Source organism: Pan paniscus, chromosome 21 (assembly GCF_029289425.2).
Source record: "Pan paniscus chromosome 21, NHGRI_mPanPan1-v2.0_pri, whole genome shotgun sequence".
Taxonomy (NCBI): Eukaryota; Metazoa; Chordata; class Mammalia; order Primates; family Hominidae; genus Pan; species Pan paniscus.
In genome coordinates this window covers 11476179-11492427 of record NC_073270.2, presented here as the reverse complement: position 1 = coordinate 11492427, position 16249 = coordinate 11476179, and the positions used below count along the sequence as shown (strand labels likewise).

Below are 16249 nucleotides of genomic sequence, written 5' to 3'. Positions count from 1 at the left end.
TCCAGAAAGCAAGAGAGTCAGGAGGGAGGGGAGAGTAAGTACGTGACGGAGGGGAGTTTGTGCTTCAGTTCCAGGCACTCTGTTTAATTCTGGACTTCATGTTATCTATCCATACATAGAGACAGGCAAAAATGAGAAAAAGGAAACACATTGCACCTACATTTCTTTCAGAGCATTTCTCCGGAGCTTTGCACTGGGAGGAAGTGAACTCTCTGCACACTCAGCAAAGTAATCAGACACTCCATGGAGAACTCTTTCTGTCTACTCCAAAAGATAACAAAGGTTCAACCAGAAATCTATTAGCTGAACATGAGAGAAAACAGTTACACTCTGAATGCCCCAATGAACACATTTATTTTTGTAAAGACTGAATGAAACTGCTCAGTGGTAAGCTATTTTAACCTTTTTTACCTAGGACTTTATGGTTAATTGTAACTTCTTTTGGACTCCCAGTCCACATTTCATACATTAATATGCATCATAAACATACAAAACTGTAAGGCAAATAATGTTGATTCCAAACTATCTGGGAACTCTTGGCCAATATCTGGTATCTGTGAGGCTCAGGCTGTGACAAAAGCCCCAGAATCCTACTGTGTGGGGCAATGTGCCTGTGAGCTCTGTTCTTCTAGCAAGACCTGGTGACACAGTGGTCTACACCCTTATCACCCTAAGAATTCCCCATATTTTCTCTATTTGCAAAAATAAAGAATATTTTGTGGCTGGGCGCAGTGGCTCACGCCTGTAATCCCAGCACTTTGGGAGGCCGAGGCAGCCGGATCACGAGGTCAGGAGATCGAGACCATCCTGGCTAACACGGTGAAACCCCGTCTCTACTAAAAATACAAAAAAAAAATTAGCCGGACGTGGTGGCAGATGCCTGTAGTCCCAGCTACTTGGGAGGTTGAGGCAGGAGAATGGCGTGAACCCGGGAGGCGGAGCTTGCAGTGAGCCGAGATGGCACCAGTGCACTCCAGCCTGGGCAACAGAGCGAGACTCTGTCTCAAAAAAAAAGAATATTTTGTCACACCCAAGACCATAGCAACAGTCAAATCTTTTAATATTGGTATTTTGAAAACTGTAGTTTGTGATTCTTGGCTACTAAAAAATTCGGGACTTTTTTCCTTATACTAACCACCACTCTGGTTTTATATAATTCATAGATTATCTGCCTATCTAGCCTTTTGTGTTCCCATGGAAGCATCATAAGGAAGTAATTATAAAATGTAAAAGCCTACCTACCTTGCCAACATTAACCCATTTCATGCTTTTGGAATCTCTTCTCCTTTTGGTTATCAAGTAGATAATCCATACAAGGTGTTAACTCCTCACATTTTCTGAGAAACTAAGTATTCTTCTCCATCAAATTCCAATAAAATGTTGCTACCACCAGAAACAGCTTTAGTAAGTTGTCAGTAGGTCCTTGCTTTAGACCTACACTGGAATTAGCAGTGACAGCCCCAGAGTACCTGGTGGGTGGCAGCCATGAGTACCGTGCCTGGTTATCCTACAAGCCGAGGGAATGTGCTTTGCCTAATCACTGCCCTGCACCACTGAGGATGGGCTCTTCACACTCTTCAATTGTGCCTATCCATCTCAGACCTGGGCCAGTGTCACTCAAAGTCATATCTGGTTATAACTCAAGTGAGTTTTAAGCTAGTGAACAGAATATTCTAGGTTTTGTTGGATTTTATTGGATTATAGTCCCTTTTTTTTTTGTTTTCTAAGACTTACTAGTTGGCCAAAATGAGTGACAGCTTAAAATTCAGATGAGAGAGAGAAAGAGAGAGAGCGAGAGGAATCGAGATTTATGTGTGAAACACTTCTAAACATGCCCTATAAGTACAGTAGATTCTCCCCTCACAGCCACACCCTGTAAGTGCTGTATTTTCAGAGCTGAACAATTAACATAAGGAGCATGAGTCAGGCTTTGAACAACTCTGTGGGAACCAGAAAGCCTTTTGCTATTAGGAATGATGTAAATTCCCCAAGGCTGGAAGAAATCCACAATGGAAGGCAGACAGGGTCATAAATAACAACAATGAATACTGCGTATGCCACATAAAGTATGATGCTGCGATAGTGACACTCTTTCAAATCTCGTATTAAATTCAATCACTGCCTTTATTTATTTTAAAAATTCAGTTTAAAGAGCACTATGCATTTCCTACGGGAACTTCAAAAACTCCTTTAAGAAGCAGAGCAGTCGGCTCTCATCCCAAATTCCTCTGACAACAATGGGGGAAAATGTCCTTGGAAGAAAAAGGACAACAGAAAAGGTGACAGAGTGACAGGAGGAAATGTCCTGTTCAAAAAGTGTAAAATCTGTGACTTAGTTTTCAAAAAAAAAGAAAAAAAGAAAGAGAAAGGCAAGGCGGGGTCTCCTGCTTACAAATTAAAACCACATTTGGCAATTTGTTGAAGGAGGCATATTTACATTTGTATGAAGACTGGGTGGGCAGGAAAAAAAAGATTAGACTCCCTCTTCAGCCCCTGAGCTGTCAGGTCTCATTAGAAATCTCTTACTCTAACATTTCTAGGGTCAATTAACTCCGCTTTGTCTCTAAATCAGAGCCTCTGGTGCTGCTCCCCTCCCCCGCCCCCCCAACCCCCAAGCCCCCAAACAAGTATTCCTTAGGAAGCAGCTATCACCTGGGAACAGGATTTCCTAAAGGGAGTCGTCCTGATTACTAAAGGCTTCTCACATCTGGCATCAAAATGCAATCTGAGGCTTATCCGGAGGTACAACGCCAAGGTGCAGATATATAATGTGTGCTAAGAGGGTTGCAAGTGCCTTCTGGGCTTACGGGACAACCCTACTACTTTTCAGATTCTGCCATGAATAATGATCCCATCATGTCTTGTAAAGAATGAAGATAAACCCAACATATTCAAAGAGGCTACCAAAGAGCTGGCCATCCAAAGTCCAGAATGGGACATTCTGAGTCCATGGAGACTCAGGTATTAAAAAATTAGATTAACCAACAGGATCTTCCAGGGCCTTCATAAATGATTCCTTACGACCTGGAAGGTAGCTCTTACACTTGGGCCAAGGAATAAAATTCTACAAATATCATTCCTTGGTATACTCCATTTCCAGCCATCTGCCTCATGCCCACCCTACCTCCTATTTTGTTTTACTTTTTGGTTATACTTTGAAGATTTTTGATTCGAAAGTTTCTCTCTATAAAGAATGTCAGTACACAGTTCTAGGGCAAAACCAGACAGACATAGGGCAAAGCCCTGGCCTCTAGGGAGATACCCTCCCTCAGCAACCTAAGCAGCCTAGGCAGGCCACAAGGCAAGGGATCAGGACTTTTCTCGATCTTTGGGGGTACTCTGGAGACCAGTACCCCAAGGATGAAGACAGTCAATGCACATGTCCCAGTACAGAACCAAGGGGAAGGCTGAACAGATGAATGTTTGAGTATGACAATGGGTGATATTACCCTATTCCTGTATGGGCTGACCTGGGAAACACATTTTAAATTCCAGGATAGAAAGGACTGCAAAGAGAGTCCCCACCAGGATGAGCTAGGTGCCTAAGATATCCTTCTTGCCTCTAATCAGAGAACAGGCTGATTTGAGATGCAGTTAGAAATACTGGGCCAGGCGCAGTGGTTCATGCTTGTAATCCCAGCACTTTGGGAGGCCAAAGTAGGAGGATAGCTTGAGCTCAGGAGTTCGAGACCAGCCTAGGCAACATAGTAAGACCTCATCTCTACAAAAAATTAGCCAGGCGTGGTGGTGTGCACTTATAGCCCCAGCTACTCAGCAGGCTGAGGTGGGAGGATCACTTGAGCCCAGGAGGTCAAGGCCGCAGTAAGCCATGATTGTGCCACTGCATTCCAGCCTAGGTGACAGAGTAACGCTTTGAAAAAAAAAAAAAAAAGAAAGAAAAAAGAAGGAAAGAAAGAAAGAAAAATAAATACTGGGCAATGTTTAAGTCCCAAAGGCACATTGAAACTGTGGATAAACCAAGGAGTCACCCCACAGTAACTTACTAAAAACTGGTTTTGAACAGAACACTGTTGGATTAATGGGAGACAGGGAGAGAAGTTGGCCTAAAACGGCAGAGAAAACACCTGCTCTTGAGCTTCCAACCTCCTCACGAAGTCTGTAAAGCACAGGAGGGGCTCCCGCAGGCCAGTGGGAAGACTGGCTGCATCAGAGGCACAGAGGGAGCCTTTTGAAAATGGAGATTCCCAAGACCCATCCCTGGAAGTTCTGATTCACAAAATCTGGGATGGGGCGAGGGCATCTATATTTAGGTTCCCGGGTGATTCAAAAACTGCCGATATACATAAAACAACACTCAACAAGGCAGAGCAACAGATAAACAAACACAAACTGGTACAGTGAGACAGCCTTTTGCAAAGTGTGGTCCGTTTATCCCATGCATCAAAATCATGTGGGAAGTGTGTTTAAAAATGTTCTAGGTTCCACCTCAGAATTTGGATCTCTACGAAGTGGGGTCAGGACATGTATATTTTGGGCAAGCCCCTCAGTGATTCTGATACCCAGCAGAATTATTGAACTTCTGCCCTAAAGGCACACAGAATTGATAACTGAGCAGAATCCCACAGAATAATCCAATCAGGCAATATTGAACTCTGTACCTGGCAATGCTTGAGGCCCTTGAGGGAAAGGACCTTGGTTTCACAGAGCCCCTATCTCAATGGAGAAGACAACAAACAAACAAATAAACATATGTCAGGTGGTTATGATGTTATGAGGAGAAATAAACATCTAAAGGGCCATGGGGTGCTATGTTAGATATGGTGGTCAGGGAAGGCTGTGGTAGGTAACAAGGTGGGCTTTACACAGAGACCTGAGTGAAGGACAAGCCACAGAAGCAGATGGGGAAGAGCATTTTGGGTAGGGGGAAGAGTGAACACCAAGGGTCTGAGGACAGAGTATGCCTGGAAGGTGCAGAAACTGGAGCGTAAACCAGGGGAAGAGGTCGGGAAGCAGGAAAGAGAGGGGTATGTGTGTGTACTGGTGGTGAAAAGGCAGATCTTGTGTGACTTTTGTAAGGATGGCATATTTTATTGTGAGGAAGATGATATACCCATGGAAGCTTCCTAGAAGAAAAGGGACTTGACATTTTATTTATTTATTTATTTAATTTTTTGGGGGGGACTTGACATTTTAAAAGGAATACCTTGGGCGTTGCAGAGGGACAAGGTTACAAGGAGGAAGACTAGTGATGAGGCCTTGGCAATGATTGATTGATTCAGAGATGATGGGTCTTGGAGAAGAGCCTGCTCCTTGGGGAGCAGTGGTTAGAATGGAAATATAATTTGATGGGAGACCCAACACAATGTGCTGATGGATGGGATATAGAGAGTGGGAGAAAGAGAAGTCATTGGTGACTCCACAATCTTTGGTTTAAATAACTGGATGAAGGAAGTTGGCCTTTACCAACACAGAAAATATAGTAAATTTAGGGTCAGGCTTGGGGAATAAGACCAAGAAATCAGTTTTAGGCATTGCTATGGTATGACTGTGTCCCCTCCAAAATTCAGGTGCTGCCAATGTGATGGTATTAAGAGGTGGGGCCTTGAAGATGTAATTAGGCCATGAGGGCTCCACCCTCATGAATGGGATTAGGTGTTTTTATAAAAGGGCCTGAAGGAAGGAGTTGGACCTATTGTCCTTCCACCTTGTGGGGACACTGCTCCTCCTTTCTGGAGCATACAGCAATGAGACATCATCTTGGAGGCAGCGACTAGACCCTCACCAGACCCCAACCTGCTGGTGATTTGATCTTAGACTTCCCAGCCTTGAGAACAATAAGAAATAAATTTCTGTTCTTTATAAGTTACCAGTCTTGGGTATTGTGTTATAGCAACACAAATGGACTAAGATGATGTAAGCGTCCTCCTGGATATCTAAATGGAGGTGCTGAGCAGGCAGGTAAGACACAGGTTTCTGGCAGAGGGAGGTCTGAGCTGTAGACACAAAGCAGGGAGGTCTGAGCTGCAGACACAAAGTCCTCAGAGTCAGTCAGGATGAGCTCTACTAGGAAATGACTTTGGATGAGTAAAAGAAGTTGAGAAGATGAGGAGGATTCAGGAAAAGAGACTATGAGGGAAGCATCAGTGAGGAGGAGAAAAATCAAGATAGCATATTGCTCCTGGAGGCAAGAGAGAGTGACACGGAAGTGAAGAATGAAATGCCAATGAAAGTGACAACTGTATGGAACACTGCTGACTGGTTATGAGTGAAAACTGATCACTGGAAGGAAGGTGACTTTGACACAAGCTGTTTTTGGTGAAGTGCTGGGATCCAAGCCTACCTGAGATGGGGTCAAGGGAGAAGTGCAAGTGGCTGCATTGGCACTTCTCCAGTATGAAGGCAGACTGGAGACTGAACTCTCCAGGAGAAACAGAATGTGAACTGTACGAGCAAATTGAAATTTTCTACAGACCCATTAAAAGAGTAAAAGGACACTTTTAAAGGTGAAATTACATTTCAATAATATATATTTAACATAATATAAAATATAATCATTATAGTACGTGATCAATGTAAAAAATATTCAGATGTTTTATATACTAAGTCTGCAAAGTCTGCTGTGCACTTTAAACTTGGATTACATTATTTCTGACTTGCCGTATTTTAAATACTCCATAGTCAAATGTGGCCAGTGGCTACAAGTACTGGCCAGCACAGGTCTAGACAACACCACTTTGGAAGAATTTTGCAGTAAGGGAGAACAGAGAAACGGGGGCACCCACCACTGTCACCCTCAATACAGCTTGGTGAGGCAGATATTAACACCACACCCCAGGGTCAGATGCTGCTGGCTAGAACCTGGTGTGACATGGACACACAACATGGGATGGTAACACCCCTACCCATCTGACAAACACGGCCTATGTTGGGAGTGACTTGCAGCCAGCTCTCCAGCAACTGGCTGAAGGCTCTAAGACATTAATATTAGCTGAGGTTGGAGTTTATGGTGGCAGATCTTTGGGGCCATGTCATTAGGTTACTGGTCACTCCAAGAGTCCTTGGGGTGCACCAGCCAATCCCAGCTCATCCTGACCACATGGCCCACCCCATATGATCCTCCTAGTATCCTTCATAGCCATACTGGAAGCATATGGCAGAAGCTATCCCACCAAACTCTTGTTTTTAGGATTGTAAAATGTCATGTGAAGGCAATAAAGGGATGAAAAAAAGCTATTCAATGTCTTTAAAATTGTTCCCAAGGTAGGACTTCATGAATTCTGTCTTCATCTTTCGAGAGCTGGATCTGTTTTCTCATGGTTATGTACATGAGTTTCTTCTGATTCTGTTACATTCAACCCCAAATGAAAATAATTAATGGCTGGCTTTACTGGGTGCTGGGCGTGCAACGCGAGGCCTCCGATGGCGAGGTCCGACGAGGCTACCACAAGGTGTCCCTGCAGGTACACCTGGACCGGGTGGGCAAGGGCGACAAGGAGGACGCCACCCGCTGCTTCCAGATCCTGGAAAAAGTCTATTCCATTCTCGGTGACAGAGAACAGAGAGCAGTGTATGATGAGCAGGGAACGGTGGACGAGGACTCTCCTGTGCTCATCCAAGATCAAGACTGGGAGGCGTATTGGCGGCTACTCTTTAAAAAGATATCTTTAGAGGACATTCAAGTTTTTGAAAAGACATACAAAGGTTTGGAAGAAGAGCTGGCTGATATTAAGCAGGCCTATCTGGACTTCAAGGGTGACATGGATCATCAGATCATGGAGTCTGTGCTTTGCGTGCAGTACACAGAGGAACCCAGGATAAGGAATATCATTCAGCAAGCTATTGACGCCGGAGAGGTCCCATCCTACAATGCCTTTGTCAAAGAATCGACACAAAAGATGAATGCAAAGAAAAGGAGGGCTCAGGAAGAGGCCAAAGAAGCAGAAATGAGCAGAAAGGAGTTGGGGCTTGATAAAGGCGTGGGTAGCCTGAAGGCAGCCATTCAGAGCAGACAAAAGGATTGGCAAAAGGAAATGGACAATTTTCTGGCTCAGATGGAAGCAAAGTACTGCAAATCTTCCAAAGGAGGAGGGAAAAAATCTGCTCTCAAGAAAAAAAAGAAATAATGGAATTTTTCTCTTCAAAGGTCCTTAGGTGTAAATTGATGCCATTGTAAGCAAGGTGCAGGCAAGATTTGAAGGCAAAAAGCAATTCAACTCTTGAGAAAAGGTGTCTTTCCAGCCTGAATTTTTCAGATTGACTAGACCAAGCAGAATCTCTCAACCTGATCTTAGTATTTCCTAGAAAGCACTTGACATTGTGTGAGGTCTCACCTGAAGGAACTTGGTGGTGACAGTTGGGAGGGTGGAGGGAGGCAGTGTCCTTCCTGACAGCACTTGCCTCCATGGATCTTCTGTACACAGCACTCTTATCTAGGATGTGGTTCTGTTCATGCCGCTTTCTGCGATGTGCGTGTCTGTTAGAATAGGCTCTCTACCCAGCTAGAACACCTTCCAGACACTTGCTGGACAGCTATCTTCCACATACTTCCCAGTTTACATTTGGTCTTAATGATCTTGAATAGATCCTCTCTTCATTTTACTTAGCCAGGTTTTGTACTGATGTACAGGTGTTAAATTACTTCAAGCATTTTTGTAAGATTTGTATATGATTAAATAAAAAAGGTAAAACATGATGATTAAAAAAATAATAATAATTAATGGCTGGGCGTTGTGGCTCATGCCTGTAATCCCAGCACTTTGGGAGGCCCATGCGGGTGGATCAGCTAAGGTCAGGAGTTCGAGACCAGCCCGACTAACATGGTGAAATCCTGTCACTACTAAAAACACGAAAATTAGCCGGGCGTGGTGGTGCATGCCTGTAATCCCAGCTACTCAGGAGGCAGGAGAATCGCTTGAACCTGGGAGACGGAGGTTGAGGTGAGCCGAGGTCACGCCACTGCACTCCAGCATGGGCAACAGGAGCGAAACTGCATCTCAATAATAATAATAGTAACCCAACCAGAGTATTTTGAAAGTAGGCAATTCACAGTAGAATATTACAAAACATAGTCTTAGGGCATATTCAAAATGTTACTGCTTCTCGATTCCTCCTAATCACATCTGCTGAGAATGATACACCCAGAGTTGATTGAATCAGGCTGAGGCTCCTGGCACACGAGTCCCAGCACAGAGGTGAAACGGAGCGGAGTCTAAGGTCTCATGTTCATTGTTGGCTTGTCCCAGGGCCAGCTTCTCAACCCCTTGATGGTTGGTTTCTCATCTACCTTACAGGACTGTTTGGGAAATTTAAATGCAGTGAGGTGTAGGAAGCAACTTTGGAAACTGGAGAGTGTTGAACACATTTTCAAATGTGATGCCTTCACAAACCATGTGGGGCTGGAGAGAAGGCAAGAGTGCCTTGTATTCATGAAGAACTCATATGATTCCCAAAGTCCTTTTCCCAACATCTCATCTGGGCCCCAAGGAGTATTCATCAGGGCAGGTATTGTCACTATGTGATGGATGAGAAGAATGAGACCCACAAAGACTGAGGCCATGCATGTAGTCAGGGGCAGAAATGAGTCTAGGAGGCCTGCTCCCTGTGCAGTAGTACTCTCTTCACTTTGCCCAATGGCCACAGTATCATTTGCCATCATGGTTAGATATGGACTTATAGAAAGAGAAGAGCACTTTGGCTCCAGTCCCCTCTTGGTCACTACCTGACTGTGATATTTGGACAACTGACATATTCTCTGAGCACCAGTTTCTTCATCTATAAAAAGAGAGATGATGATAATAATGCCTCTATGGTGGATACTCATTCAGTTCCTGGAAGCAATGTTCAGATTTTGTCCTGGAAAATCACATCTTCAACCCCCATCCATGTCCATGCATTTCAAGAGACCTTGTTTCCCTACCTGACTCCAAAAACTGGCCTGTGGCTCAGGCCAATCAAACTACTGAACTAACAAGCCTCAAAGAGATGCATCAGCCACAGCTGTCCTGGCAAGAGGCCTCACCTCCCCCTGCTGGAAGGATATGGACCTGAGGCTGCCGGGACCAACCACCACACATAAGCTGAGAGTGAAGCCAACACAGTGGAATCTGGAGCCAAAGATGGTGAGAAATGGAGTCTTAATGATATTCTTTGTGTCTCCGATCAAGCTGTACCTAAAGCCTGGACTTTTCAGGGGCATGAGACAAAAACCTTCCTTTTTTTGCTAAGCTGCTTTGAGTTGGCCTTGCTGTCTCGTGAAAACGAAAAGGTTCAAGACTGATACAATCTCTTCTCAGGTTTGTTGCACTGAATAGGTTATTGTATGCGACAGCCCTCTGCAAATAATTAAAACCTTCTGCCAACATTAAAAGCAGATTAAAAGTGTAATATATTATCAGCTTATTTGGGGGGCATATAATAATGTTAAAGTATGAAACTGGAACATTTTAATTTGTAATGAGGCAAAAAGAACGTTACAACCATACTTTAGTGGACACCTCATGATTTTCAGGAGCATCAGCGATGTGAAATATGACACATACGAAAGCCTCAGTTAGTTACAGAAAAGCAGGGCAAACAGAGCATGAATGACAATGACTACAATCCCAGACCACAAGGCAAAATGGCTGCGCAGAAGCCACCTGTCTTTAAAATGAGGGAGAAGTCTCTCTTTCCTAAATTTCACTAATAATACTTTTTAAATTTTTTGATAATAACTAAGTAAAAAGGGCAAAACAGGTGGGACAGAGTCGCGATGAATAACTAAAAGAAAAGATGGAAACACACAAGCATGTATGTATTGACTCAAGGGAACTGAGGCAAACAGGAGGTGAAATGAAAAGTGGCATCGCATGAATTCCACTGGGACTGAAGTTGTTTTTCTCCAAAGATGACAATGATGATGGACATTTGTTCTGAGACCAAAGGCAAAACACTTGGCACAGGGGCTAGCACCTGGTATGTGAGTCCGCGTGAGACATGCACGAGGCAGACATGACCTTCCCCATTTCAGACTTGAGGATACTGATGCTCTGGATGGCCAAGCCATCTGCCCAGTTCCCACAGTGAGGGGCAAGGCCTTCATTCCACACGTGTCTGGCCCAGAGTCCGTCCTCTGAGGACTTCACTTCTCTGCCTTCCCATGAAAAGGGCGGGTCTCTAAGGGGAAGTGAGCCAGGGCTGCTGATAATGCTGTCATTTGGGTTAGTAGTGAATACTCTCATTTTCTCTTTAAAATCATTTTTTAAAAGTTTTCTTTTCTTCTGAATTGATGCCAGTGAAGCTCTTGTGTAGATCTGGGGAAGCACCCATAAGTGGCTGCAAACAGTATCACCCTAAACATGAAATCGGTGAAAATAATCAAGGAAGTTATTTTGCAGGAAGTATACATTTCACAGGGATTTTCCAGTTTACATTCACCTACCCTCAAGAACCTAAAAATATATCCTGACCAACCTTAGCCTCTATGCTTAAATCTCTGGTGCCAAACAAGTGTGACAAACTTGGACATTTTGACGAATTTATGGGTTTGGGCCAGCACTTGACATTGTGAGGCTTATCAACTGTTCTGAGAATTGGATAGAAGCTATTTAACTTTGACCAGAAAAAAACATAAAAATACACATTTTTTTTTAATTTTAAGGAATTCATGAATCATAGGCTAGTAACTCCAGTTTAAAAGTAGAAGGGAAACATCTGTAAAAAATAGAGAAAACATACTAGGAATTATCCAAGGCAGAGTTGGGCCACTTTAGGAGGTCTTCTTGTTAAAAAAAAAAAAATGCCTTCTCTGACAAAGGCCTGTGGTTGAAAAGTGCCAACACCTGTGGGAAGGTAGACAGCCCTCTTTCGGGATGATGAAAGAAGGATAATATCTTTCCTAACATCTCACCTGACTGAGCGTGTGGGCCTGAACAGGGACGTGGTGGAGAGAGGTGGGTAAACATGAAGTCCAGCTGCGCAGGGAGTAGGGCTAACCAGAAGAGAGCCCACAGTAGCCCTGGGCACTGATGGGAAAAGGGTCTAAGAGCTAGAGAGAACACACCACAGATGATTGTCTCATTTCAAAATTCTGCTCTGAGCTGGCCTTCTGCCCAGGGATGTGGAAGGAATAGCTCTTGCCATTTCCCTGGGATACAGATACTAAGGCCTCCTCTTTCCAAGACTCAGAGCTCATGATAGTAACAGCTTTTGTGAACTAGTCTGGGAACCTCATCCCGTTATGACACTGTATCCTTGGGAAAATGAGTACTGAATTCTAAATCATCTGCTTACTAATGAACTCTCTGTGCTATCACTGTGGGTGTTCTGATGAAGATGGGCTTTTAGGAATTCAAGCCTGAGAAGTCTGCTGTCTCTTGATTCCTACGTACTTTAGAGAGGTGACTGGGTTTTTCCTCCAAAGCCGTATCTCAATGTGAGTCTGCTGGCAGCTACTGGAAATCGAAGGTGTTGAGCTGGGTGGTCGCTGCTCCTCCTCCTCCTCCTCTTCCTCCTCTGGATGTTGGTAAACAGAACTCCCACTGAAGGTCACCAGTTTTTGCCTTTAGCGTGTCTCTTTCTCCACCACTGACTGGCTGGCTAAATAGGGGTTTATCACTTAACTCTTTGGTACTTCAGTTTTTATAGCTGCAAAATAAAGTTGAGCTGGCAAGTGGAGAAAATAATTAGGGAGTCGAGTTTCTTGGGAAAATATTAATAATATAAGCAGAACGATAGTGTCAGGTATTTTTCTCCTTTCAAGCAGGAAGGAGAAGATTGTACAGCAGTCTGTTAATGTGGCGTTAATTGCATTTAAATGAAGACTTCTTCAGAGAAGAAAGGAAATGATGTTGATAAAAATTAATACTGTATAAGTGCCTTAGACTTTCTATGACCTTTTTTTTTTTTTTTTTTTTTTTTTTTTTTTGAGACAGAGTATTGCTCTGTCACCCAGGCTGGAGTGCAGTGGCGCAATCTCGGCTCACTGCAAGCTCCGCCTCCTGGATTCACACCATTCTCCCACCTCAGCCTCCTGAGTAGCTGGGACTACAGGCGCCTGCCACCACATCCGGCTACTATTTTTTTTTTCCTGTATTTTTAGTAGAGATGGTGTTTCACTGTGTTAGCCAGGATGGTCTCGATCTCCTGACCTCGTGATCCGCCCGCCTCGGCCTCCCAAAGTGCTGGGATTACAGGCATGAGCCACCGCGCCTGGCCTTCTATGACATTTTAATATTCATTATTTCACTTGCTCTTTAGGAAAACTTGAGAACGCTGTACAGAAAGTATCATGTTTACCTTTGCTTAACAAGTTAGGTGACTAGTGCTCTTGTGAAGCCAGATGACTTGTGTAAGGTCATCAGTGAATAAGGGGAGAGGCAGTGGTCAAAGCCAGGTCTTTACATTTTAACTCAAATCCCTTTTCCAGTTGTTCTATTCCCCACCACGTTTTTCCTAATCAAATCTATCAAAGGGGTCATCAATGGAGATCACGGGCCTCTGCACATGCAAAGATACACTATGAGAAAAAAACCACAAAGGATTGGGGACAGAGATACATCCTATTCCAACTTATCCTATCTAATGATCCTCATTCATTTAACCTATCCTATTCTACTTCAGCAAAGGGCAGGTTCCCTTGCAGGAATGGCAGTGGTGGGAGGAGGCACAAACCATCTTTTTCACAAATACTGCTGGCTAAACATTTGGGAAGATTTCATTATTAAGAAAAGAGAACAAATTTCATTATTAACAAAAGAGAACTCAGGTTACTGTAATATACAAGCAGAAGACAATCTTTTAAAAAATGATCTCACCCTAGAGATTTTTTTTTTCTTATTTTCTCCATCTTAGTCTAGAGAAACTAACCAACAGAGGACATCTTCATCCTCACTACCAGCATTTTCAGAGGGTCATCTCTCTGCCAGTCCCTATAAGGGTGGGTGGGGATGGTGGCTATCCAAGGAAAACAGCCCATCGTAGGCCACTTGCTGAGGGTGTGGCCCTAATCTATTCCTTAACTATCTGTTGAACATGTTCTGACCCTGAGCCTTGGCCTTAACTGATTGGAAAGGGACAGGGCAGTCAGCCTTGGGAGGGGGCAAGCACCATGAGAATTCTTTCACACTAAACAGTAGTGTGACTTAAGAGAAGTGTTCTATTTAGTGCTTAAACATTGTCTCTTGGCAGTATGTCCCACTAATCTTTCTACTTAGATGATGCTAGTGAGGACTAGCCTTGTGCGGCTGATGCAGGTCAGCAGAACCTTGATGGCTATTTTGGCCACAACTCAAATGAAGCATAAGGCAGAGAACCCAAATATCTTAGTGTCATCAGCGAAATCCAGCTGCTAAGGGGCAAAAGAGAGTCTGCTCCCTACAGATGCCTCATTGTCATGTGTGCACTGACGGTGTGGCAGAGGCAGACACAGCTCGGCTGTCCCTTAAACCTAAAGACTATAATTAGCATAATATTGGTCACTACACGGAATAAAAAGGACCTCATATCATAAACTAAAATACATTCCATAAAAGTATCAGAAGAAAATACAAGTATTTATCTAATTTGAAAAACATAACACCAACATCATCGAAAGCAGAGATCATTACAGAAAACACAATTCTGAGGAAAAACAATGTATCCTACCATACAGCACTGACATACAAGTGAAAGGAAAATAATAAACTCACTGAGAGTTACTTTCCTTACTAGATAAGAAGTCTTCATGTAGCAGAGTTTGTCAAATACAAAATCATCAGTAAAAAAAATGGACAGAAACGCATAACTGACAAATAGGGTCCTAGTTAAAATACATACACACGGACCTCAGTTTATTAAGTATGATGTATGAAGAGATACCATCCAGATCACTAGCAGAGACTTTGCGTTCAGAGTTGTGGCTAATTTTTATTTTCTTTATATATATTTGGATTAAAAGCTTTTTTGCACAATGAATATGCACAATATTGGTCATCAGCTATTAGGTAAAATCTAAGTTCATAACATTGTGGAAAATGTGAAATATGAAAACAGCCTCTCTCTACTCAAGGAACTTTCCCTAGTGCTACAGGAATCTCTTGTTAATATCTTCCATGCAATTCACCACTAGCGTTGTTTAGAAATAAGAAAAATAAATTTTTTTAACTCTATGATAGATCATGAAAAATCTGGAAAAGTCATCCACTACTTATTTCATTTTCTAAACACAAAAATAGAGAATTCTTTTCTTGAATGATCTGATTTATACTTATGCAAAAGTTAAAGGATTCTGTCATGAGGGTACAAACATCAGTGCACAGTCAAATGTTAATTAGCTTATTTCTTCTGTTCTAAAAACATAAGGCCTATAATCTTAGCTTATAATTTCTATTTACATCTTTCTTAAGATCAAATATAACTACCCTGGAAGTTTTTCTAATCATAATTTTTTAATCTGCAAGAAAATTTCTTCTTTGTGCAAAATTATTTTGTAGTTTTTATTTAGCTACAGTTTTATTTGCTTCCTCCAATAGAAATCCCATGTGAGAAAAGATTTTTGAGATAATTTGATACCCTCCCCCTTGAATGAGAGGAGGGCTATGGCCCACAAAGGGCTGGATTATGCACAGCTGAGGACTATAACAGCCAAGCTAAAAATAACTCAGCCTTCAATAGTTTATTTGAAGTGAAAATGAGTCTAAACTCATTTTCACTTCAATTTTGTATTCAAAAACTAGAAGGACATTTCTTTACCACTAAACAGTAGTGTGCCTTAAGAGAAGCAGCTGAGTTAGTGCTTCAATATTGTTTCTTGTCAGGATGTCCCAGTAATCCTTCTACTTAGATGATGCTACAGTGAGGACCTAGCCTTGTATGACTGGCCTACGTCTGCAGAGTCTTAACAGCTATTTTCACAACTTGAACCACAACTCAAATAAAGAGTATAAGGCAGAGAACTCAAATATCTTAATGTATATGTCCACTTGTAGGCAGTACTAGCACTACAAATCATTTTTTAATTTCCAAAAGGATCACAGACTTTGAGAGCTTCGGTTTAAAAGTAAAAAAAGTAGGGCTGGGGGATTTTGGACTTTCCTTCTGAGGAATGGCAGAAGAGATCCAATGGAACCCTTAAAGATACAGGTGCAGAGTGGAAAAATATTTAGGAAAAATGGAGGCCCTATTTGAATGACATATTTAGGTCACCAGGATATCCTTCAGCAGCCTTGATCTGCCAAACTGTAAGCTCCTTGAGGGCCAACACACTTTCTTACTTTTCTTTGTTTTCCTGGTGCCTACCAGAGTTCCCAGTATAGAGCTGGGACTTAGCAAA

General features: G+C 42.7%; 2 protein-coding genes across 2 annotated transcripts in view; one reads left to right on the top strand and one right to left on the bottom strand.

Annotated features, from left to right (window-relative positions):
* SLX4IP (SLX4 interacting protein) overlaps positions 1-16249 on the bottom strand; it is a 193312-nt gene that overhangs the window by 6449 nt on the left and 170614 nt on the right. Inside the window, exon 7 of the mRNA XM_003810570.6 lies at positions 161-261. Within this exon, the coding sequence (XP_003810618.1) occupies positions 161-261 (101 nt within the window). The remainder of the gene's footprint in view (positions 1-160; positions 262-16249) is intronic.
* LOC106634175 (dnaJ homolog subfamily C member 9-like) lies at positions 7308-12692 on the top strand. The gene has a single exon (XM_034947446.3). The coding sequence runs from the start codon at positions 7323-7325 to the stop codon at positions 8082-8084; it is 762 nt and encodes a 253-aa protein (XP_034803337.1). The 5' UTR covers positions 7308-7322; the 3' UTR covers positions 8085-12692.

Bases quoted from the DNA above. Each gene is read 5' to 3' on its own strand.
- LOC106634175 (XM_034947446.3), top strand. From the start codon at position 7,323: ATGAAAATAATTAATGGCTGGCTTTACTGGGTGCTGGGCGTGCAACGC.